The sequence below is a fragment of the Lagenorhynchus albirostris genome, chromosome 8 (genome assembly GCF_949774975.1).
Source record: "Lagenorhynchus albirostris chromosome 8, mLagAlb1.1, whole genome shotgun sequence".
Classification (NCBI taxonomy): domain Eukaryota; kingdom Metazoa; phylum Chordata; class Mammalia; order Artiodactyla; family Delphinidae; genus Lagenorhynchus; species Lagenorhynchus albirostris.
This window is the reverse complement of record NC_083102.1, coordinates 64,835,012-64,859,239: the sequence shown is the minus strand read 5'-3', so window position 1 is coordinate 64,859,239 and position 24,228 is coordinate 64,835,012. Positions and strand designations below refer to the sequence as shown.

The following is a 24,228-nucleotide window of genomic DNA, read 5'->3' as shown; positions in this document are numbered from 1 at the left end:
GAGATAAGTTTTGCAAATATCTTCTCCCACTCTGGAGTAGATAGGTAGTAGGCCTTTTCATTTATGGCACAGTGTCTTAGAAAAGCAAAATTTCCTAATTTAATGAAGTCCAATTTATCTTTATTTTTCTTTTATGGACCATACTTTTAGCGTTATATTTAAGAAATCTTTGTTTAATTCAAGGACCCAAAGGTTTTCTATCGTGTTATTCTAAATATTTTCTAGTTTTAGGTTTTATATTTAGGTTTATGATCTATTTTGAATTAATATTTGTATGTGGGACAAGGTATGGGTTGAGGTTCTTTATTTCTTTACTTTTTATCTTTGTTTTTCTTTCTTTTTTTTTTTTTTTTGCATGTAGATGCCCATTTGTTCCAGCACCATTTGTTGAAAGACTGTCATTTTCCATTGAGTTGACTTTGCATCTTTGTTGAATATCAATTTCCTATATGTGTGTGGGTGGATTTCTGGACTCTGGACACTCTATTCTATTCCACTGATATATGCATTTCTTTTTTCAATTGTTCTTTTGTTTGTTTTTCCCTTTGTCCTATCTCCACTCCTACTGATATTATGTGTATGTGTGTATGTATGTGCATGACATGTACATATATGTGCACATATTTTCAATATATATCATTATAAAACATATTTTGTATACACATGTTTTAATTTACATAAATATTTTTGTATGTAGTCTTTATTCTGTTTGATACTTCTTATAACATTCATAATATATTCAAAAATATATTTAAATGCTTACTTACATTGCTCTATGTAACTTCACCTAATGAATTGTGTCTAATTGCTTCATAGTATCTGACAGTGTGCATCATTTTGCACACAGTGCGCTACATTTTGCTTATCCATTCCTGGAAGGATGGATACCTAGTATGTATATGTCTTCAACTTCTGGAACTACATAAAACACTACAATGAATAACCTTGTATAAATACCTTTGTGAAATTCTGAGAGAATTTCTCTGCGGGTGGAGCCACTGGGGCATAATTTATACACATATTCAATTTGACTGTATATTGATCAACTGCTTGCCAGTAAAATCAGAACAATTTACATTCCAACAAATTGTGCATGAGGATTCCTAGTTCTTTACATCCTTGACTACCCTTGGTATTATACAACATTCAAATTTTTCCAGTTCAATAGGTGAAGTATAGTATCTTTTAAACTTGCATTTCTTGGATTACTAGTAAATTTGAGAAACTCATTTGCATGTAAACTACATGGGTTTCTCCTCTGTGACTTGTCTTTTTTTGTCTAAGTTTTTTTTTTTGGCCAATTTTTCTATCATGTTTCCTATCCTTTTCCAGTTTATTTGCAGAAACTCCTATATTCTAGACTAGCATTGTTCAATAGAACTTTCTGCAGTGATAAAAATGTTCTATTTCTTTCTGTCCAATTTGATAGCACTGGCCACATGTAACTATTGAGCACTTGGAATATGGCTTGTGGCACTAAGGAAGTGAATTTTTCATTTTACTTAACTCCAACTAATTTACATTTAAATAGTCACATGTGGCTAGTGGCTACTGTGCTTAAGAGTACAGCTCTAGACATTGGTCCCTTGGCAGTATTACATACTGCAATTGGCTTCTTCCTGGCTGTCTGCTACCTTTCTCTGTGGTCTTTATCATTCAACAGAAATCTTTACTTTTGATCTATTCAAACACATCAATTTTTGACTTATGGGTTTCAGTCTCCGGATTTTCTTTAAGAAGTACTTTCCCATGTTGAAGTCACTAAGATATTCTCCATTATTTTACTTACAGTGTCAGTTAATGATTGAGTCTTATTTTCCTTTGTGTAATCATATCCAGTTTTCCCTCCATAATCTATTAAATAATCTCTTTATAACTCATTGCTTTGTGGAGCCTTATTTACCATATATCAAAATTGTGTTTTGGGGCTTCCCTGGTGGCGCAGTGGTTGAGTGTCCGCCTGCCGATGCAGGGGACACGGGTTCGTGCCCGGGTCCGGGAGGATCCCACATGCCGTGGAGCGGCTGGGCCCGTGAGCCATGGCCGCTGAGCCTGCGCGTTTGGAGCCTGTGCTCCGCAACGGGAGAGGCCACAACAGTGAGAGGCCCGCCTAACACATAAAAAAAAAAAAAAATTGTGTTTAAATCTTGCTGAGCTCTGTATTCTTTTCATGAGGTTATTTCTCTGTTTTGCTTATTCCATATGCTTTTACTGTTGTAGTTGTTACATGTCTTAATATTCAACAGGACATGATTGAATCAAACGGATTTTTTTGGTCAACTTTTTCAAAATTGCCTCAGATCTTTGTAAATCTTGATGTTTTGTACAAACCTATTTTTAAACCTTAATTTTTATTTATTGAGTATCCATTTCAGTGAATGTTTATACGTACATATAACCATGTCACTACCTGTTAGATGAAAATGTAGAACATTTTAACCATTCTCCAAATCTCTCCATGCCCCTTTATACTCAATAACACTTTACCTCCAGAGGTAATCAGTATTCTGAATTTGATAATTACAGGTTAGTTATGTATTCCTTTGGTCTGACTTCCTTCAATCAACATAATGTTTCTGAGATTCATTCATATTATTGCATCAGTAATTTGTTCTTTTTAACACCATACAGTATTTTATGAATACACCACCTTTTGTTTATCTAATTTTCTGTTGATGGACATTTAGTTTGGAGCTATTCAATGGTATGCTGGTAAAGGGCTGAGGGTTTCCGGGGGAGGGGGATTTGTAGCACTGTACACTCTGATTTGTAGCATTTGCCAATTCCCCGGCATAAGTACTTTCACCACAGCCAATTTTAAGCTGCATGGCTTAACAATCTTGCATTGTTCCTTGTGAGCTTCTGCAAGCTGACTCCAACACACACCTGGGAGCTATTATGAATAAACTGCTCTGGATATCCTTGCACAAGGGTTTTTTGTTGTTTCTTCTTTCTTTTGTTGTTTCTTGTTTTCTTGTTGTTTCTTCATTGTTGTTTCATATGGACTAATTTCACTTGAGTATATGCTGATTGCAGGATTTCTGGGTCATAGGTAGGAGTATGTTTAATTAGTAGAAACTGACAGATTTCCCAGTTTGCTGATAATTTTTACATGTAGGAATAGACTGTATCAAATTCCTTTTATCCATAATAAAAGGATATTATGTTTATCCACATAAACATAATATTACAATTTTTCTTCTTGATTCATCAATGAGAAGAATTGTAGATATATATATTTTTTGATGTTAAACTTTACATACATCAGTAATGTCAATTATATTTGATCGTACTGTATTCTCTTTTGAGCACAGTTTTGGATTTGGTTAGCTAGCGTTTGGTTTAGGCTATATATATAAATATATATGTGTGTATATATATATATAATATGCATATTATATATATGCTTTTTGCTAAAATGAAAGCAAAAATATATTAATTTCCAAATTAAGATTGAAGTGTATAAATTAAAGCATATAAATACTTCCTCCAGATTTCTGTTATTGCTTATTTTACCCTGACTTTCCGCAGTCTTTAAGGCCAAAATCCTAAAATAATTGTTTTCAAGCCTGGTAGTACATTGGAGTCAGCTGGGGAGCTTTTACAACAGTTCAGGTCCTCACCCATACAAATCAGAATCTCTGGGGCTGGAATCCAGGTACTCTTATTTTTAAAGCTCTACAGGTGGTATCTATACACAAGCCAGAGTTGATATTCACTATTCTAAAAGATGCTGGAGTATGGTGCAGGGTGTTGTACATGTTGAGGAATGGCTGTGAGAATCACATGGGTCATCACCCTCTGCTCACATAGAATCTGCTGTGCTGGAGGTGCCTAGGTGACTGTGAAATACACATCTACACAACACAAATACACATGAAACTTAAGCCTCTCTCTTGTAAAGTGAAACTTCAATGTCAGCCATCTTTAGATCAGGTGTTAAGTATTGACGCATATTATGCTTCATGCTGCCTTACTTTCCTAGGAGCTCTCAGCTATGACCTGCTCCAGCTATTTCACCGTTGTCAGCAATGATCACCACCTGCTGACTGCAAATTTTGATGGAGGACGGGGTTAGATTAGATGGCCTTTAAGTCTGCTTTGGCTATGAAGTTCTGTAATTCTTAGAAGACCTTAATTTTTTTTTTAGCTCTCTTGATTAGTTCTGAAGCTTACCAACCAGCTATGCAGTCATTTCAAGGTAAAACATATATATATATATTTTCATTTACTGTACCTATCTATCCTTTTCCTTTGTTGTCTGAAAAGAAATGTAGAAATTCCAAGTAAGGGACTACTGTAATAGAGCAGGACACTAAGGGGCTTTCCTGGGACCCAGCATTTGGGTCCCGAGCCTGGCCACAGGTTTCTGTGGGACCCCTGTGAGGAGACGTGGACCTCGCGCCTCTGACGAGCGTGCACAGGACAGAGGCTGGGACGAGCTGAGGCCGAGCGCGCCGCGGGTCCGCCCTCCGGGCTGGGATGTGTCAGTCTGTTGGAAACAGGGGCCCGGGACCAGCCGCAGCTGCACCGCGTCTAGCACGCACGGCCCGGGCGGCACAGGCGCGGCCCGGGCGTGGGCGGGTGGGCGTGGTGCAGGGGTCTAGAGCCCGGGGCAGGCAGGCCCAGCCCCTAGGTCACTCCCGGGCGCAGGTCTTGAGCGCGTTCCCTGCCTGGCTCCTGGCTCCGCGCCGCCACTGGGTCAGTGTCGGCCTCCCTCTTCCCCGGTGCTGCGCCCGCAGGCTGAGTGAGTATCTCTGGCGCTCCTGTCTGTCCTGTCTTCCAGGGCACCGCGGGCAGCCCCCTGTGCCCGCCCCGGAAAGCCCATGGAGAGGCGCTTCGCAAGGCCTCGGCTCTGTGCTTTTTTGGGCAAGAGCTCACGGTCAACGCTGTTGCTTCTAAATTTTGCCTGTTTAGGACAACATCCCAAGAACTGAAAGTTCCAATATAGTTCTCCATATCATTTATTATCTTTTCTGTGGGGGCGTGGGAGGGGTGAACTAGGCCATGGGGAGCGTAGGGGAGATTTGAGCCAATGGAAACAGTAAATAAACTAGTATGGTCTAGTTTCATCATTCCAAGCTGTCATCTTTTATTCCCTTGAACAAATATGACGTGAAGTTAGACTCAGTGAAAAAACAAAGACCATACTGAGGGTAAAATATAGAGGGGTCTCATTAGACAAGCAGACCTAGTTTAATGGAATAATCCTGTTCAGCTGAAACTAGGACTGGTTAACAAAATGGTAGGATAAGTCGTTTGAAAATTTTAAAAATAAATTCCCATTGTCTCTTGCCTGCATCTAGGGTTAATGTTGACATTATATGAAAATAAAGTTAACGTTAACTTTGCTAATTGTGTTAAAACCCCGGCACTGTGCATCTTTTACTGAGAGATACTTATCAACAGTTTTGTGAATGTAACCTATTTGGAAGAGGAGAATTGGGAGGGGCAGGGAAACGGGGATAAGGAAACTTTTCTGAAGTAGTTTACAGGTTTGGCATTAGTTTTCTAAGCTACTTTGATACAACTTCAGATTCATGTATGATAGAGTAAAAGGAGTCTGAAGATTCTTGTTGGAGTTTTGCCTACTAATAGTGTGGTCTAAGACAAGTAACTTAACAAGTTTGGGAGCAGTTTCCTCAACCTTAAAAGAGTGTCAGTGGTTTGATTAGCGGGAATATGCTCCGTAACTGTTTTTCAGTCTGTACATGCATATTCGGCTTCCCCACCCCGAACAGCTTGAGGTGGGACAGGGTGTTTCCAGGTGGTTCTGATCATGATCTTTTCGTCTTCCCTCCCCATCAGGAGATCCTTGAATACTCCTAGACCAAAGGCTGGGTAAGTTATCTAACTTTATAAACTGTTGAGTATTTGATTTTTCTGCCAAAGATTTTTCTTTAGTCATAATTTTTTTTCTTAAGCAAAAAAGTAGTAAAACATAGGTTTGAACTGGGTAGAGTGGTGAATAATTTACCTTTGAGTTGTATTTGAAATGTTGTTTAGTTGAAATATTATGTCTAAACATGAGTGTGGCACGTACGTGTCAAATTCACTGTGTGTGGGCCTAGATGTTTAAGAATGAATACTTTCAAAGTCTTCCTGGGTTACGTGAAAATAGCTTATATGCTAATTAAACCTTTAATTTCTAATTTGGTTCACTTGTATCTCGGACCGCCTGGATGAGTTCCTCTAAAAATTAGACTCACCTGAGTCCCCTCTTTGCCTAAGATGTACTGTTTTCCCTGATTTCACTAGAATTTACCTTGAATCATTGTCTGTGATGAATTTTTATTTCGAGTACTTAAGGTATTTTATCATTAAATAATAATTATAGTAATTAATATATAAATTATATAAATTAATCTTTTATTTATATGGTTGCTATAATATATACATGTAAACATACTTGAAGGTGAATGTAATATAAAATTTGATATCTGATTAGGTCATGAATATACATATATCCATGGTATTTTGAAGGATTGGGGGTTTGCTACCCCATTTTCTGGTGTATATTAATAATTAGAGTCGAGATCTCAGCCCTAGATGAGGTGTTATTTGAAATTGCTTAGGTTGGATGGATAGCCTATGCAGATCGGATTCTGTAAACCTCTTCATCAGGTATTTCCAAGGTTACCGTTGGGAAAATTCTCCCTTTTCTCTTTAACCTCTAAGATATCATAACACGTGTTAAACATTAGAGAATTTCAACTAAGGAATACGAGAATTGTGCCCATGTGTTGGGTACATTTCAAAGGAGCTCTACACCACTCACATAAGACTTGGAAACAAGATAGTGAAAATGTAGTTTTCAATTGAGTTTATCAGTTACTAGGAAGATATATTAGGGGTAGCTAGAGGTTTGATGAGGATGTTGAGATCTGTGGAGAGGCTTGTTTGGGTCAAATTAACAGTGCTTTGCCCATTTCCTATGGAGGAATGAAACGAGAGCCTTTTTGAAGAAGGGGAATGTTTCCCCCTCACCTGAAATCAAGTTGGAGAAGGTTCAAAGTATCCATTCATAGGGCTTGGTAATGTTTCTTGGAGTTTTGGAGATTAACACTTACATGTGTCTGAAAAGATGAGACAAATGCCCCTGCCTGAGCACAGAGTTAGGAAGCTGCATTAGGAGTGAACTGCAATGACATATGTAGTCGGGGAAGGATGTATAAATTTGACTGTTGATTCTTGGGAAGAACTTGGCCTGAAGCCATTTTGAAAGTTTTCTAACCAAGAGGATCAAAGGTGGACCTCGGGAAATGAGTGGAAGCCACCAGCAGAGAGGAATATTGCATGGTAGGGCAAGTTCAGTGTTCAGTTGGATGTCCTTTGAGAAATGGACAAATGTGTTCCTCCTCCCCACTCAGGATTTGTCCTCTGTCACCCAAAGGACTCTGCCTGTACATGACAGTGGTACCTTCCCCTTCTCCCATGTGACCCCTAAGGAGTCACAGTCTAGTGAAGGGGGAGGGACAAGGAGAAGAAAGCACTAACCCGGTCACCACTACAGGCTTCTTAGTCTGAAATAGGCTCAAGCTGGGAAAAGCGGAAGTTTCACCTTTCTATGAAGTTAGAGATTTTGATTATTATGTTAAGTGGACATCTTAACTAGTGAAATGAAATTATTCTTTTGATTAAAGGGAACTGGAAAGCTGTGGATACTTCCTAAGGTTTTATCCAGGAGCAGGGAAAGAACTAGCCCAGAGAAGGTTGAAAGACAGTGGGAGAAAGTTTTTTATTCTCATGAAGGAGCCTGACTTCTTTAAAGAAACAGTTATTCCGTAATTGCTTTGTCTCTGGCTCAGCTGTGGGATCTTGGCCAATGTGCTTAATCTGTCCAAAGCTTTGGTTTCTATATCAGTACCTGAGCATAATATTAGTACTCATCTCAAATCTTATAGTGAGAAACAAATCTTATTAACACAGTGCCTGCCACAATGTAAGCAAATAATATGTTATTCATACTTTGGATTTTTACACAAATGTCATAACTCCTAGTTCAGTATTGGGCTCAGTTAGGTGCTCACTGATCTGTTCAGGTGCATTACCAGAATGACTGGGCGGAGGCAATAGAAATCAACAGATTTCTGAGCCTGGGCTGGAAGAAAGTGGTGACCAAAAGCATAAACTTATCTGATTCCTTGATTCTGGCCGCTGGTCCCAGATGTGAGGAAGGAAGCTTCAGCTTCCCTAATCAGTCTTTTCTGACTCCTTTAATAGTAAACACAATAAAACAGCTTCTTAAAAATACAACTAAACGTGTAGCTTTGAAAATAGGGGTACAAATCTGGGACTCTATGGGCCATTTATATAAAATAGTTTTAGGGGAAAAATAAAGAAAAAAGATTCTGGTAAAGTTCAAAATGGAGTCCAATTGTTGAAGGCAGAGCTAATACTTGAAGGTTAGATTGCACAGATGTGTAAATCCAAATGCCAGTTAATTATTTTCAAATAATCCAACATCAAAGGCACATGTGGCTGTGGATAATATGTAAACATTTGAAATCTCAGAACCACTACTTTGGCTTTAAACACTGGGAAGGTGTTTAAATGGTCCTTGAATGGTGACTATCCAAGAAGTAATAGCACTTTTGCTTTCTTTGCCTTTGTAACTTCCAGTGCTCTGAGGAAAATAAACCATTGTATTATGAAATTAAAGACAAATACTAAATTTCAGAGGAGTGATACAGGTTTAGGAAGGCTCTAAAAATGTGCAGATAGGTTTTGATAATCTCATAGACAAAAAGGGTTGGCTTGGCTTTGGCCTTTTTCTTAACTTTTAGTAAAATTATACAAATAAGTATCTGCATGCCAGGGAAAATCACCTCAGTTAATAAAACATCCACAACAGAAGGCATCCAACTCACTATGACTTGTTCAACCACACAAATTGAGCTACAGTATATATAAAAAAATGAATATCCATGGTGCATTTTTCTGTTCTTTAAAAGAAGAAAAAGTACCTAGCTCTTTGATCTTATCTCTAATCTCTTACCTTTTTAAGCATGATTTCAAGGATGCTTATTTCTCCATACATATGTAATCAGTAGTATCTGACAAAAAAACCTTTTGCAACTCCTTGTTCCTTTTCCCTCCACAGCTTCATAGCTCTTAAATTAGAGATTAAAAAAATAAAAAAAGAGAAAAATTCCAAGGGTGGGAGGCAAAGGATCAGTGCAATTCCATCTGAAGTTGAAAGAATATTTTGATATTTTTAACTAAGTGTCCATATTGGGATGTACAGTATCATTATCTTTTCATAGAATAAACTACTCTTTGAGAAAATAACCCAAGTTTTGGAGAGCAGTAAATATTATAATTTTAGTGAAAATGTTGTTATAGAGTTCCATATTTTAAAACTTCTTTCCTGTACCCATCTTGTCTTCTGAAATTAAGTGTTTAAAGCAAACTTGGAAGGTAATTTTGAGTTGACGGTATATTCACAGGCCATGTAGTCCTATTCCCCCATTTTATAACTGAATCTTAGATTAAGGTTCTGCATCAGCTGGTAGGGCTGGGACTGGAAGATTAAAACCTTTGCGTACATCTTTAATCTCCATGATAAAAAGCAGTCCAAGAAAGTTAAGATTCTGTGGCAGTGTCTTGTTTTTGTTTTATTTCAAAGGTTTGATTTTTTTTTTGTGGGTGGGTCAGTTTTACAGAAGTCAGAATAGCTTAATTTGATAAAAATATTAGTCTTATTTAATGAAGGAATAGGAAATAATATTTTAAAATCATTTGTGTAAATTATCTCAGTTTAGAGGAATAAAATCATAGTTCAAAAATGTGAGAGAACATTTATCTGGAAAAAGCCATAGGAATTATTATTAATAATCCTTTCCTTCTTTAGTAGATTATGGCAGTCTTTCTTAAAACTCATTTTTTTCAACATCTTCTAGATTCTAACTTTTGTTGAATTAAAAAAAAAACCACACAATTCTTAAGGAAGTTGAACCAGCTTTCTTATTTTGATTATTCAGTTATTTTTAATAGTGCTGATTTTATAACTTTCAGTGCTTGATGTATTAAATATTTTATGTTCTGGTATATATATTTGAATGTTGAAATTCTGGTAAACTCAAGTAGTTCTGAATTACATGGGGTTTGTCAAATTTATTAACTACTTGGCATACAATTTTTCTTAAATAGCTTTATAGGTGTTTACTGAATATTATAGAAATAATTGTTTATTCATTTATAATCTACATGATACTGTAGATGTATAGAAATTCATTTGCCAATAAAAATCCCACCTGTGAGAAGTTTTATAGATAGGAAAATAATTGTTTAATAAATGATAATGAAATTGGCAATCTGTTTGAAAGGGATCAGATTGTGGATGAATTAAATCATTAATTATTTTAACTCTAGGCTGTATTTAAACTATAATTAAAGAGGATATTAAACTTGTTAACTTAAACGATTTATAAGACATGATTGTGTTAACACTTGTTACTGAAATCAATACATTTTGGTATAAAGTAATGAGTTAAATAACTACTCCATTTTCTTTAGAAGCACTTGAGTTTTTATAAGGTTTAGAAATTTCACAAGTATTCATCCACTCTTCAAACTCCTTTAATTAAATTTCTCTTCAATCACCATGATTTAAAGTAAAACACCTTTTGCATTGGGTAAAAAATGATGCCCTTAATTTAACCAACCATGTGACAGACTTGATGTGAAACCAGGTAAGTAACAATGAAAGCTGCTATTAGTGACAAATATAAAACACATTGAATAGTTTCACAGGAATTTTCATCTGTTTAATGTATAGTGATGTTAGGATCATTGGGAGTATTTGAAGGGAGATTTGGGTAATAAAGGGTAGATGGTAGTTCATCCATGTTGGTTCCTGAAACTGGCTGTAAAATGCATCATGAAATAAATTTCTCCCATTTGCTCTATTGTCCCTAGGTGTCTTTGATATTGTGCATGAGAATACCAGGCTGAAATAGTGGGACTTAAGTACTTAAATAGGTGATTCAGAATCAGATGTTAAGTATAGGAGTTTGGAGCATCTGTAAATATTTTAAACATTGTGGCTAATATATCATAATATATTTAATGCATGATTGAAACTGGGTTGTCTTCTAGTAACAGTTCAAGAATCCAGACTTGGATTTGGTTCTTTTAAAATTACATTGTCATTGACTTATAATAAATGTTGTTGATTTATCACAAAACAGTGTTCTTGCTAGCATAAATCATTATCACCATGATAGTACTTTCAATCACACACACTAGAGATTTGATATTCTTACGTGTTGGGAGGATGTTGCACTCTTGATTTAAACAAAACTAGGCCATTAATGGTGAAAAATGTGGTTTCTGGAGCCGGACTGACTGCATGCAAATCTTGGCTTCACCATTTCCTAGCCATGTGATTTTTGAATATATTAGCTATCCTCCCTGAGGTTGTTGGTAAAGTGACGTATTTATACATCTTCAATGCCTTGCTGTGAGGGTTGAATGACTTAATATATATAAAGCACTTAGAATATTGCCTAGCACGTTTGAATTACCCACAAGTATTAGCTATCAGCTAGTTTTCCCCCTGCCCTTTTTGTCCTGCTGTAGTGCTTTTCAAATTATTTTTTGCTAAATTCTCATCTCCTGCTTTCTCCTGCTAGATTCATATCTGTTGGGTTTATGGAAGGAACTAACTTCTGTAAGACTAAATTATGTGTGTATGTGTGTATGTGGTTATGCAAAGGTGTGTGTGTATATGAGAGTCAGATAAGTAATATTTTGATGGACAATATATCAGAAGGATTTATAGGGTTTCTCTTTACTCTAAAGAGCCGTATTCTTGTTAGAGGCAATTGTGTGGACTGTTCTACATATGTACTTAAACACAGTGTTTACAAACTTTGTTCAGGGGCCGACACAGGACATGCACACCTATCATTGTGTATGTTAGATCACTTGTTCCGAAAATTCTTGAAAGATTCCTTTAATGACGACAAAGCTGTGAACCATAACATGATAGGCAAAGAATTTTTTCCCCAAAGGGTACCAAGAATTCAATGTGGGAAGCTTCCAGTTTGGTGGTTAAGATTGACTGAAGGTTGCTTTTGCTACTTAATAGCTGTGTAATCTTACACAAGTTACTTAACCAGAACTCCCTCTTCAAAATGGCTTGAATTTTACATTTCTCATAATTCATATAAATGCTTTAGTGTAATTCGGACAATGTTGCTTATAGTTAAAATGATTAAAACAGGAGCTGGCAAATAGTAAACAGTGGAATATAAGATTGTGATTCTACATCTAACTCTACCATTTGTCTCAAATGTTTGCTTTTGTTTTACAAAGGGAACTAAGGAAAAAAAACCCCACAATTATTTCCTCCTAGATTAACAGTGCTCTAAGAGCATCTCTAGTAGTGGACCAGTACAGCATCTTTATATATGAACAAGAGTTTTTCTTTTTTTCAATGAAAGTAGCATTTGCAAAACAGCTTGTGTTCACTTGAATTTGGAAACATTAAAAATTAATGTCAAGGTGTAAAATTAGGTTGTATCCCACACTTGAAATATTTTTTGATAACTTAAGCAAAAACCTCAATGTCACATGATCTATCCGTTCCGTAAGTGTCTATTTACTTCTCAGTTTTTTTTTTACAGAATAATCTTTTTAATCAGCTCAACAATAATGAGAAACTGCCTTGGTCTTCAATTTTGCTTCGATTGTGGAAACAGCCTTGGAAGTATCAATTCTAGATATACCTAACCACATCTTGTCTTGCCACAATCTAAACAAAAAGAACAGACCCTATAATAAGAATAAATTTCTTATTATAGGATAAAACAATTTATGACTTCCCCAGTGGCAGTTTGAAAAAATGTTGAGACTTTGGAAGATCCGTTAATCTGGGAAAAATAAAAGGACATGCTTATATCAAAAATATGTGCCCTTAAAGTTAATGTCAGCGAATGAGCCCCCAGATCAAACCCCAACCCAGAAAGCTTTGTTTTTTCAATAAAAGGTTGACAAAATAGAAAAGTTTTATTCTCCAAATATGCAGGTCCACATTTTATTAGTTTTTCAGAACATTAGATACTAGACCCATGTAAAATGAAAGGAAATGTGTCAGCTAAAAATGAAGAATTCTGAATGAGCAATTATTAAAGCTTTCATCCTCGTGATGGGACAGCTGCAGGGTTAGAGGCTCACACTAAGTCACTCAATGCTTACAGAATACCCAGTGTGTGCCGAGTTCTGAATAGTGCAGCAACATCTATGGAATATATTGAATAATCACAAGTCTCCTTTTAGGTATAAATTATTTTACATTGCCCAAGGATCTTTTCAAACAAGTAGAGGATATTATAAAATCAAGCATTTACTTGAAATTGGCTTTACTATTTGAAAACAAAATTTATTTGTGAGCTCTACTTATAACTGTACACAATGATTATTATGAAACTCCTTTCAGTTAAAACAAATGTTAAAGGCTTTATACAATATTCTCTCAGAAATACAAAATCTTTTAGAAACACTTTATAAGGCATCTTGCTGGAGCAGTGATATTTAAAGATGGTTATAAGAACTGCAGATATCTAGGGAGCTATAAAGAGAGTTAAGTTATTGTATGTACATTTTAAACCACATTCTGCCAAGAAGGATAAAAGCTTAAGAGAGGAGTGTTTTGGTTTTTTTTCCTCTTTTTTCAAAGGTGTGTGCTTGTAGGAAATGGAGAAAATCAATAAAAATTTATACTCATCAAAGACATGCCCAACATTGCCTTTTTTTTCCTTCTCCTTTTCTGCGTTTGTATTGGACTGTAGAAAGACAAGGGAGTAGGAATGAGAATGGAATAATCTTCTGGCAGCTGGGAGTTGTACAGACTAGAGAACAAGGAGAAAGCCTTCTGTCATTCAGGACAGAGCAAAATATAAAACTCAGATTCTGAGATTAAGTAGAGATGAGAATGGTATACAAGGTATTTATCTCTTAAAAAAATTCTCTATAAAATTATATAATTTAAAAGTTAAAAAGATCCTGTGCTTAAAACTATGGAAAACACAGAAATAAGTTAACTATTTCAAGGGCAGACAAACATTAATTTTACTTCTTTGAACAGATCCTTACATGTTGCTAATTTGAAACACTTTTGCAATAGCATTTTAAGCTAATGATTAGGGAATAAGTAGTAAACTCTCAATTTATTATATATTTGTCCTCTGTAATTTTGTATCCCTTGCTTCCTAATAAAATACCATTCCTGTTAGGCCCCATTGCTCTTAAAAAACCGCCAGTGTTCATTTTTGTCTTTTTACCGTTAAATCTATTGGGGACATTCTCTACACTTTTCTGGGTATTTAATTTTTTATGTATCTCTATTACCTATGTATTACAAATATGGGTCTTTTTGCTTTTTAAATGATTGAGCACACAAGTCTCCTTTTTCTCCTTTTTTCAATTTCATTGTGATATAATTGACAAAATTGTAAAGATATTAGTTTGCACATTATGATATACGTTGAGAGGATTCCTCCCTGTCTAGTTAATGACCACATCCATCGCCTCACATTTTTATCTTTTTGTGTGTGAGAACATTTAAGTTCTCCTTTCTTAGCGAATTTCAGTTATACAGTAGTGTTACACAATAGTGTTATCAACTGTAGTCACCATGTTATATATTAGATCCTCGTATCTTATTCATCTTATAGCTGAAAGTTTGTGCCCTTTTACCAACATTTCCTTATTTCCCCCAGCCCCTGGCAACCACTTTTCTACTGTTCTATGAGTTTGATTTTTTATTTAGATTTCAAATATGTGATGCCACGTAGTATTTGCCTTTCTGCTTCTGACTTGTTTCACTTAACATAATGCCTCAGGGTCCATCCGTGTTGTTGCACAGTGCAAGAGTTGCTTTCTTCTAATGGCTGAATAATATTCCATTCTGTATATACACCACATATTATCTCTTCATCTGTTGATGGACACTTAGGTTGTTACCATATTTTTCTGGCCATTTAAAACATCTCTAAAGGGAAGGATTAAGTTCTGCCTCTTTGATTTTGTCCTTTAAATATTTTCTGCTGCAGCCCTCACCCCTTTCACTAATTAAATTGTGAATAATTAAGTTAAATAATTAAATGATTATTAACTATGAATACCTCTTTTTTGATTTACAATTATAAAAGAACTCTAACCTGAATGCAGTTCTCTCAGGCACGGATGCTATGTTCCACTTCTCCTATGTCTTTCAGTGCCAACAATAGTGACAGAACATCGGAAGTAGAAATGAGGGCCAATCACTAAAATTATATTAAAATACTACATTGTAGTTACAAAAATACTAATTGTTTTGTTCATTAAATATAATCGTACTCTAGACTTAAAGGTGGGGTGAAACCAGTGGAAGATGCTTGGTATATTCTTTTGTCATATTTCTTATAGATTTATGAATAGGGCAAGTGTTCACAAGTATGGGGGCAGTTATGGGAATCTTATCAAAACATAATTGTTGGGATTGACATATATATATACTAATATGTATAAAATAGCTGTATAAAAAATAAAATAAATTTCAAAAAAACACATAATTGTATCAGAAAAAGCCCACTGTACATACATTAAAAGTATCAAAATGTCATAGTAGGTAGTTGACGGTGGTGGACATAGTAGGACAGTATCTTAAAAAATGAAAGAAACTTATGGAGGTATTTTCCTCTTATTTACAATAGTTTAGGGTATTATGGTTTTCCAAACAAAATGATAGGATGGTATGACCTGATCCTTTTACTTGATGTTTGTAATCCTACAGCCAGTCAGTACAAGGATCTCTTTTAAAAACATCTGATACCAGGCACTACCCATTTTCCCAAACATCTTTTATTAATGCTTTGATACTTAAGTTAATCTCTTCTGAAACTTGGATTTTTTTCTTCAGTTTTTAATTTGTTAAACTCTGGTATATCACCATTTGTCTATGGCTTTCCAATTGTATTTTCCAACATCACTTTATAAATAATTTGCTACTTTTAAAATTTTACTCTGTAAATAATTTAATATTATTTGCATAGTATTTTCAGCATTCCAGGCAACAGTCAGTAGGGACTGAACATTAAAGAGGTTGAGCAACGAATATGGAAAACTAGTATTAAATGGGGAGATTTCAGTGATAATGGGTTTTACAGGTCACCAATTCACTTATGAATATTTTGGGGTAGTTATGTTTTTCTATCCTACCTTATAAATTCAGGTATTTGGAAAACGAACGTTAGGGTAATGGGAGACGCTTATAAATATTTGCAGCTAGAGGTATATAGAAAGTATCCTTAAGGACAAATTGTGACTTGACTGAGGATCAAGAGTGACACTCATGGAAGCTTCCTAACCACTAGTCTCAGAATTCTCTGCAGTTGGCAAGGTGGACAATAATGTCTCTGAAAGCATTCGTCTGTGAGTGCATACCAACCATGTTTCAAATAATTTCACCCAATCTGACACCTTCAAATACTATTCATTTCCTTTTCCTTCCCCCATTCTCTTACCTCTCCTCCTCTTTTGTGGTTGGTGCTATCTTTTAAAACAATTTCTGCCTGCTTTCTTTTTGAGATACCTTTATTTTTATTTCGAGAAACTTTATTTTTTGAGCAGCTTATGCTCATTGAAAAATTGAGTAGAATGTACAGAGACTTCCATATATCCCCCCTCCCCACCCCCTGCAATTTTCCCTGTGAACATCTTGCACTGGTATAGTACATTTGTGAAAATTGACAAATGAATGTTGATAAATTAACTGTATCCCACGGTTTATATTAGGGTTCACTCAGTTGTACGTTTTATGTGTTTGACAAATGTATAATCATATATTGGCAATTAGAGTATTGTGCAGAGTAGTTTCATTGCCCTAAAAATCTTCTGTGCTCTATTCCTCCCTCCCTATCGACTAATCCCGGAAACCACTAATCTTTTTACTGTCTCCATACTTTTTTCTGTTGTAGAATGTCATATTGTTGGAATTATACAATATATAGCCTTTTACAGGTTGGCTTACTTAGCAGTTCTCTTGTTGTATTTCCATTCTGACCTGTCACTTTTTCTTTTGCTGAGGTCTTTACACCTCTTCCAGTGGTCTTCATGAAAGGAACTTAAATGATCCCATACGTGCTCTTTCATTTATGTGGTCTGTGGAAAATCCTGATAAATTCATTTTCTTGAAAACTGAGTACCAGCTGACTAGTGAGAATGACCTCTCCATTGTGCCTGTCATCAAAAAAAAAGGTAGCCAGGTGTTTGACCTTAATCTGGAAAATGCAAAGCTGATAAGCACTCATTCAGTGGATCTCCTTCCCTTCCTACAGCTCTTCTTTATTGATTTGGAGTTGGGAGATAGGGCTTCCCAGCCCTCCATTCTTCAAAATGACTGTACTTTAAACCTTCATCAGTGTGACTGAGGGGTTTAAGAGTCATTGCACTGATTCGTGGTCTCCATAATAAATCCTTATCTAGAATCTTACTTTGGAAGCTCAGTTTAACATTTTGTAGCAGGAGCAACTCAGAACATATTTTTTCTTCAAATATTCAGAGATTTATCAGGAATCCCTCTACTTTTTCTTCTTTGTGCCAAAATGTCACTTAAGGAATGACTTTCCCAGACACCTCAATGTCGTATTTCCTGTTTTCATCTGGACACCATCTAATTGACAGTTCTAAAATATGTGGCAAGTAAATAAAGCAAAACTACCAGATCACCAAATACTAAAGCAGAAGACACATGTTTGTGACATATATACATCAAATGCAAATAATATACACTTAACAATTTAGCTATGAGAGGGATGGATCTTGGGATTCTTAAATAAAAAAAGGTAGGGAACTGGGAGTTCTTTGACTCCAAGAAAGTGCTCCTCTATGAAATAACCTTAAGAAATTAGTTTATAAATTATTATATATACATAAACAATTTTTTAGATTTCTATACTGTTTTCTTTAGATTGCTAAGTATGAGAACATGACCTACTTTTCTCCAACTTGTGCCTCATAATGGATATTTGCTCTATTTTATACACAACTATTTTCTCCTAGAGTTACTCTTCTACAGAAAGCACTTCCAAAATTGACTCATTAAAAACAGTTCTGCGAATCTTAATCAAAGATTCATAGTTTGTATTCATGTAGTTCACAACTTTGTGAATTGCCAATTTTTGTTGAATTATTTACATAAAAATGAATACATTTTAACTGTTAATTAATTGGCAGTGTCTAATAATATCTTCTATTTGCTACTTGCCTTGCGTACATTAAGAAAATGGTTCTGAAATTCAGTTGGCATTTTGGGAGGCTGGCCTAGATAATCCTATTTCTGGAGAATCACTGATTTCTGCCAGAACATACTTTAAAAATCTCTTCTTAAAGTTACATCACTGTTTTCCTTAATCCTTAATTCAGTCCATGGACTCTATTTTTGTTTTAAATTGTTTGCCTTCTAACAGCTGATAATCTGGAAAAACTTAGGCTAACACCAGCCAACAGAAGGAAAACTCAGTAAACATGGTGTGACATAGCAGATAGGAGCATAGAACTATAAAGCCAAACTGAGGGATATGAATCCTTTTTTGTCATCTCCTGAGTTACATTGAGTAGGTCTCTTAAACTGTCTGTGACTTAGTTTTCTTTTGTATAAAAAACGAGTAATAGCACATATCTTGTAGGGTAAAAATGAAGATTAAATGAGTTAATACATGTAAAGAGCGTCTCAGTGCCTGGGACATGAAAAGCACTCAGTAAATGTATGTGTTTTAGTATTTGTAAAATAGTTAGAAATCCTATTTGTCTAGCAGTACCAGGAATCATAGCATGTTCAATTTTTTTCCACATAAAGAATAAATGAAAGTTAATCAATTGAACTTCTGTGATTAACCGTTTGCACCAACCTGGCCTGAGAAACTATTGGCTTATGAAACTAAAAATAATCAAATCAAATCAAACAAAGGACACGAGAATTTAAATTGACAAGGTCTTTTATTTTAAGAGGCATTGGCCGTGGTTCAAACCATATGGAAAAGTGTTCAGAAATGTCCTTTGTTCATCAGGATGTTTAATCCTATACCGTAGGGGAAAAAAAAAAAACAGTAGTTCTCAGGAAGCATATATACTATTCTGAAAAGAACTTATACGCAAAAGAAATAGTGTCAGCTTCCTGATGGGCTTCTGGAGTTTGGTTCCCTCACTTGCCTCTCTAGAGGGGCCTCTGTTTGAACCCCTAACACTAACGAGGTTCTGTGCAGTGCCAGAATCTATGGCTAAAAGCTCGTGCCCTTGAAGTTTTGCTAGCTTAAATTACCTTCTTTGATTTTGGAGCAAATTATTCTGAAGGCTTACTCACATTCCAGCATCCTATTTACTTTCCTTTTACATGTTTACCTTTTTCCTGGTTTGTTCTTATAAATCTAGAGGTGCAAACCACAGGGAGTGTGGGTGCACACTGAGCGTCGCAGTGAGGGAGAAGGTGAAATGTTTTCCTAGTTCTCTGCAACCAGCCCCTGCAGACCTCCAGCCAATACCCACACTATACAGAAAGCTTTGAGGATAAAAATTCGAAGTGAGATCCAGAAATTGTTTAAAAAATGTCTCAAGCGACTGAGTTGATAGTTACTTTTCCTATATTAATGTAACTTTAACATGGCAAATGGCTTCTCATAGGTATCTTTTTCTAATACTGTGTATTTCATAAGTTATAACGTATATGGTCAATAATGTTACACATTTAAAAAATAACTGACACTCAAATTCCAATAGTGACCATAGTTCTACATGGATCAGTACTAAATCTGTCAGACAAATTAGTCTTTACATTGACCAAAACAAAGTCATTATATGCATATTAGGTGCCACAACATAAATTGAATTAAGAGGTGAGTGAAGAACATACAGCTTTTTTTTTTTTTTTTTTTTTTTTTTGCGGTACGTGGGCCTCTCACTGTTGTGGCCTCTCCCCTTGTGGAGCACAGGCTCCGGATGCGCAGGCTCAGCGGCCATGGCTCACGGGCCCAGCCGCTCCGCGGCATGTGGGATCTTCCCGGACTGGGGCACGAACCTGTGTCCCCTGCATTGGCAGGCGGACTCTCAACCACTGCGCCACCAGGGAAGCCCCATACAGCTTTTTATACGACTTGATATGTGATACTTTCAGCCTTAATTCTCTACCACATTTTTACTGTTATCAAATTATTCCAGTGGCAGAACCATCAGCCGTCTGCTCATGAAGTGAAATAAAACAGGTAAAATATCCTGTACAGTGTGGTGCATAAAGGGGTTCATTAAATATTATATTCTTACCTCCTTCAATTTTTATCCTTCAAAATGGGATATTAAGAATTTAATCAACTCCTTGATGTATATATAAGACTAGTGAGGGACTTCTCTGGTGGTGCAGTGGTTGGGAATCCGCCTGCCAATGTAGGGGACACGGGTTTGATCCCTGATCTGGGAAGATCCCACATGCCCTGGAGCAACTAAGCCTGTGCGCCACAACTACTGAGCCTGCGCTCTAGAGCCTGCGAGCCATAACTACTGAGCCCGAGTGCCACAATCACTGAAGCCCGCATGCCTAGAGCCCACGTTCCGCAACAGAGAAGCCACTGAAATGAGAAGCCTGTGCACCGCAACGAAGAGTAGCCCCTGCACGCCGCAGCTAGAGAAACCCTGCACAGAGCAACGAAGACCCAATGCAGCCAAAAATAAATAAATAAAAAGACTAGCAAATTTGGTGATGGAATCAGGGACTAAAAGCTGCCTTATGATGTAGCTGGTTTATTCACTGAGTGGGGAGTTGGACGGAGATTACAAATTCAAGAAGTACTAAATGTTCTGTAAGCATTTGATTTTAAAAAAGAGGTCCCTCCCTCTTCTGCCCATATAATTCTGGGGGGTATGAGTGTGGGAAGTATCCTTTACCAAATTTCCAAGTTTACCTTAGACTTCGTCACGAAAGGAGATCTCATTTTATTCTTCAGGAGGTCCAATACTGTTGAAAAAGATGTTCCAGGGTTAGTTGGGTATGTAGACAGCCAAGTTTGGACAGGGCAGTACCAGGAATATTACACATCTGTAGTTTTCGAACTTGAATCCCTGACTTCTCCTTGTCTCTGTCCCTGCTTTGTAATTCTTAGAAAAACTGCCTTCCTACCTGAAATGGTCAGAAATTGCCCTTTAATGACTTAGTCATTGCTTCAGGGCCTAAAAACTATTATACTTCTATATAAAAGGACTCATAATTATATATGAGTTAATTACTTTAACTTTGCAAACTTTAATATAGGGGATCCAAGAGTTAAGAATTTTTGTTTTCTAATATTTGAATTTTATGGGTTCCCCTTCTAGAAAGCTTAATCATTTTTTTGACTAGAATTTTGTTAAAATTAATCATCTTCAATATAGGTAGAACTAGTTACTCTATTAGTGTGAATGGATGGAGTAGAATGAATAAAGGTAAACTCCCACCTGGAAGCTTTCCTAACGAGAAGCCAAGCATCTTCCGGGCATACCTGCTTGTCTGGGATTTTGCACTAGGATTCTAGTTAGTCATATTGCTGTTTTGTTTTGTCCCCACCCACCTTAGTTTTCCCCTCTTTACCACTGCCAGTGCGATTATGGTCATATCATTACCCTATTTTAGAATTCTAGCACCAACTGGGTATTTGAGTCATTAAGGAATTCTTACTTTTTTTTTTCAGTTTGCTATTGGTATTGTGGTCATATTACAAAAAAGGAGTTCTTATTTTGTATTTATGATAGAAATGCAATATAAGTTAATTTTCTTAAGAATGATATGTGATTTTTATTTGCTTTGCGCTTTATCTTCTAGAATTAGGTGTTTTTTAAAAAATAGGCATTAGTACTATATGAAAATCCTTCAGTGGCATCTCATTTTTATGTTTATAATATTTCTTAACTTTTTAATAGTGTTAAAAGCCCTACCTACTTTTCAGTCAGATTGTTTTGCATTTACTCACAGTCCTGTATTCCAGATATATCAAGGTATTTGCTGTTGAGTTTTTTGATTCAAGACCCTTTTTAGTCCTGTGTATTTGTACTGTTCTAAGTTGAATACCTTCTTCCTTCCTCAGTGTTGCTAACTCCTGTTCTTCCTTAGTAACCAGTGCATATATATATTATTGAAATATGACTGTATCATACCTTATGGTACATATTCTGGCCCTCCCCACCCCTTTTTTAGACAGTGAGCTACTTGAGAGCAGATATTGTTTCCTAGCTTTATCTGGAGCGGCATATAGTAGGTACTTAAGTGCTGTTAAATGAATGAATACATTTGTAGCCCCAAATCATTTTCTCTTAGCCAGTGGACCTTCTTTACCATGTTTAACTCTTGGAGGAAAAATGTTTCTAACTAAGAACAAAATCTGTATACTTGGAACTGAGGCAGATCATGGGGTTGAGACTTAGATTTCCTCCTTTCTTCTTCCTCCTTTATTGCCCAAATCTTCCTCCACACTTCCCCTAAAAAATTCAAAACTGGAGGTTGGGACAAATGACATGAATGCATTCTTAGATGCTCTGTTAAAAACCAAAACCAAAAACCTCAATGCCTCTCCATATTTTTTAGCATTAATGACCTTCCGTCTGTCATTTCTTTTTGTTTGTTTTTTTGTTTGTTTTCAGCTTTCATCTTTTTAATCAACTTGGTGAAAGACATCCTAAACGCTACATGGAACACAACAGAATATTTGTTTCTTCCAGTATTAAGAAAAAAATGACAGACAGATATTTTTAAGAAACTTCTATATAGTCAAGGCAGAGATCTGGAGTAAAAAACACCTCTAAGTAATCATGTTCTTCATTTCTTATAGTTACAGTTAGAAATTGCTTCCTAATCACAATTAAACATTGTGTACAGCTGTTTAAAATGTTCCTAGATGCACATTACTTAAAAAAATCAGTATGGGCAAACATTTTTTGCTAGAACCAACATTCCTGAGAGCCCCAACTAAAAAACTGGTAAAAAAATATCCAGACTCCACAAATGTCTCAAAATTTGTCTTTAAATGGGAGAAAAATTAAAAAAAAAACACATGGAACTTTATGAAAGGTCTTTAACAAGCTACCTTGGGAGCTCTACTCAAAAAAAGAAGTTGATGTAACTAAAACAGATGTTTCAGTGCAGCTCCAAAAATCTTTATAAATACAGCCATTTGGAGGGATGGTGCTGGATCAGAAGTTTTATTCCTTGTATATCTACATTAGGTGTACCTGCCTCATCTCAGTTGTCATAATTATCCCTGTAATTTCCTCCTGAGTAGTGGTCATAACCACCCTGGCTTCTGCCGCCATAGTCTCTGGACCTTCCATATCCATATCCTCCAGGTCGGCTGTCATACCTGCCACTTCCATAGCCCTGGTCCCCACCACCTCTAGAGTAGCTGCGACCACGCCCAAAGGCACCCCCTCTTGTTCCCTGGGCCAGCTTGCCCGCGTGGTCTCCACGGATCTGACGACCGTCCAGAGACTCTCCATTCATGGCTCTCATGGCATCTGAGGCATGCTCTGGATTGGTGAAGGTGATGAAGCCGAAACCCCGGGATCGCTGAGTCTCCCAGTCCTTGACAACAACCACCTCAGAAATAGGTCTGAAGCTGCTGAAGTGGTCTTCCAGAGCCTGCTCATCAGTGTTGAAGTTGAGCCCTCCCACGAAGAGCTTCCCTTCTTCAGAGGACATGGTGGTAAATTCAAGTCCTGGAAATTAAGTAAAAGGCCAAAGAAACGGCTACCGCCAAGAAGCCGAGAGACTGGGCTGTCATTTCTTTTTGTAGGCTAGACTAGAGTATAATTCACACAGATTTCCCTATTCACAGGAGTATCTGGAATGCATTTTTAGATGAAGTTAATATCACAAATTGTGGCTATCAGTTTTGATATTATCAAAGAAATATTAAAAAGAACTTGTCTATCTTTAATGCAGATTATAATCTTACAGCACAATAGTAAAATAGTGTCTCACAAGGGAGCTCTTTATGCACTACTGCATTGGAAGTTTATTTGAAGTGGAAGAATTTGATCACTCTTTGGAAATCAATTCAGCTATTTCTCATGACTAAGTTTCCCTTATACTTAGAAAGAAAGCCTTTATTGTTTTCCCTCAAAACAGTGCTGTTTGTCTGCTATTTTATCTAAGGAACATTTTGTCAACCAAAAAATAATTGCTCATACAAGTGCAGATTCATTAGTGTAATTTAAATTAACTCTTGT

General features: G+C 36.3%; 1 protein-coding gene across 1 annotated transcript; it reads right to left on the bottom strand.

Annotated features, from left to right (window-relative positions):
* Positions 1-22,997: 22,997 nt before the first annotated feature.
* Positions 22,998-23,759, bottom strand: LOC132524267 (RNA-binding protein 3-like). Its single transcript, XM_060156120.1, has one exon. It carries the CDS (start codon positions 23,696-23,698, stop codon positions 23,243-23,245), a length of 456 nt encoding a protein of 151 aa, XP_060012103.1. The 5' UTR covers positions 23,699-23,759; the 3' UTR covers positions 22,998-23,242.
* Positions 23,760-24,228: the final 469 nt, after the last annotated feature.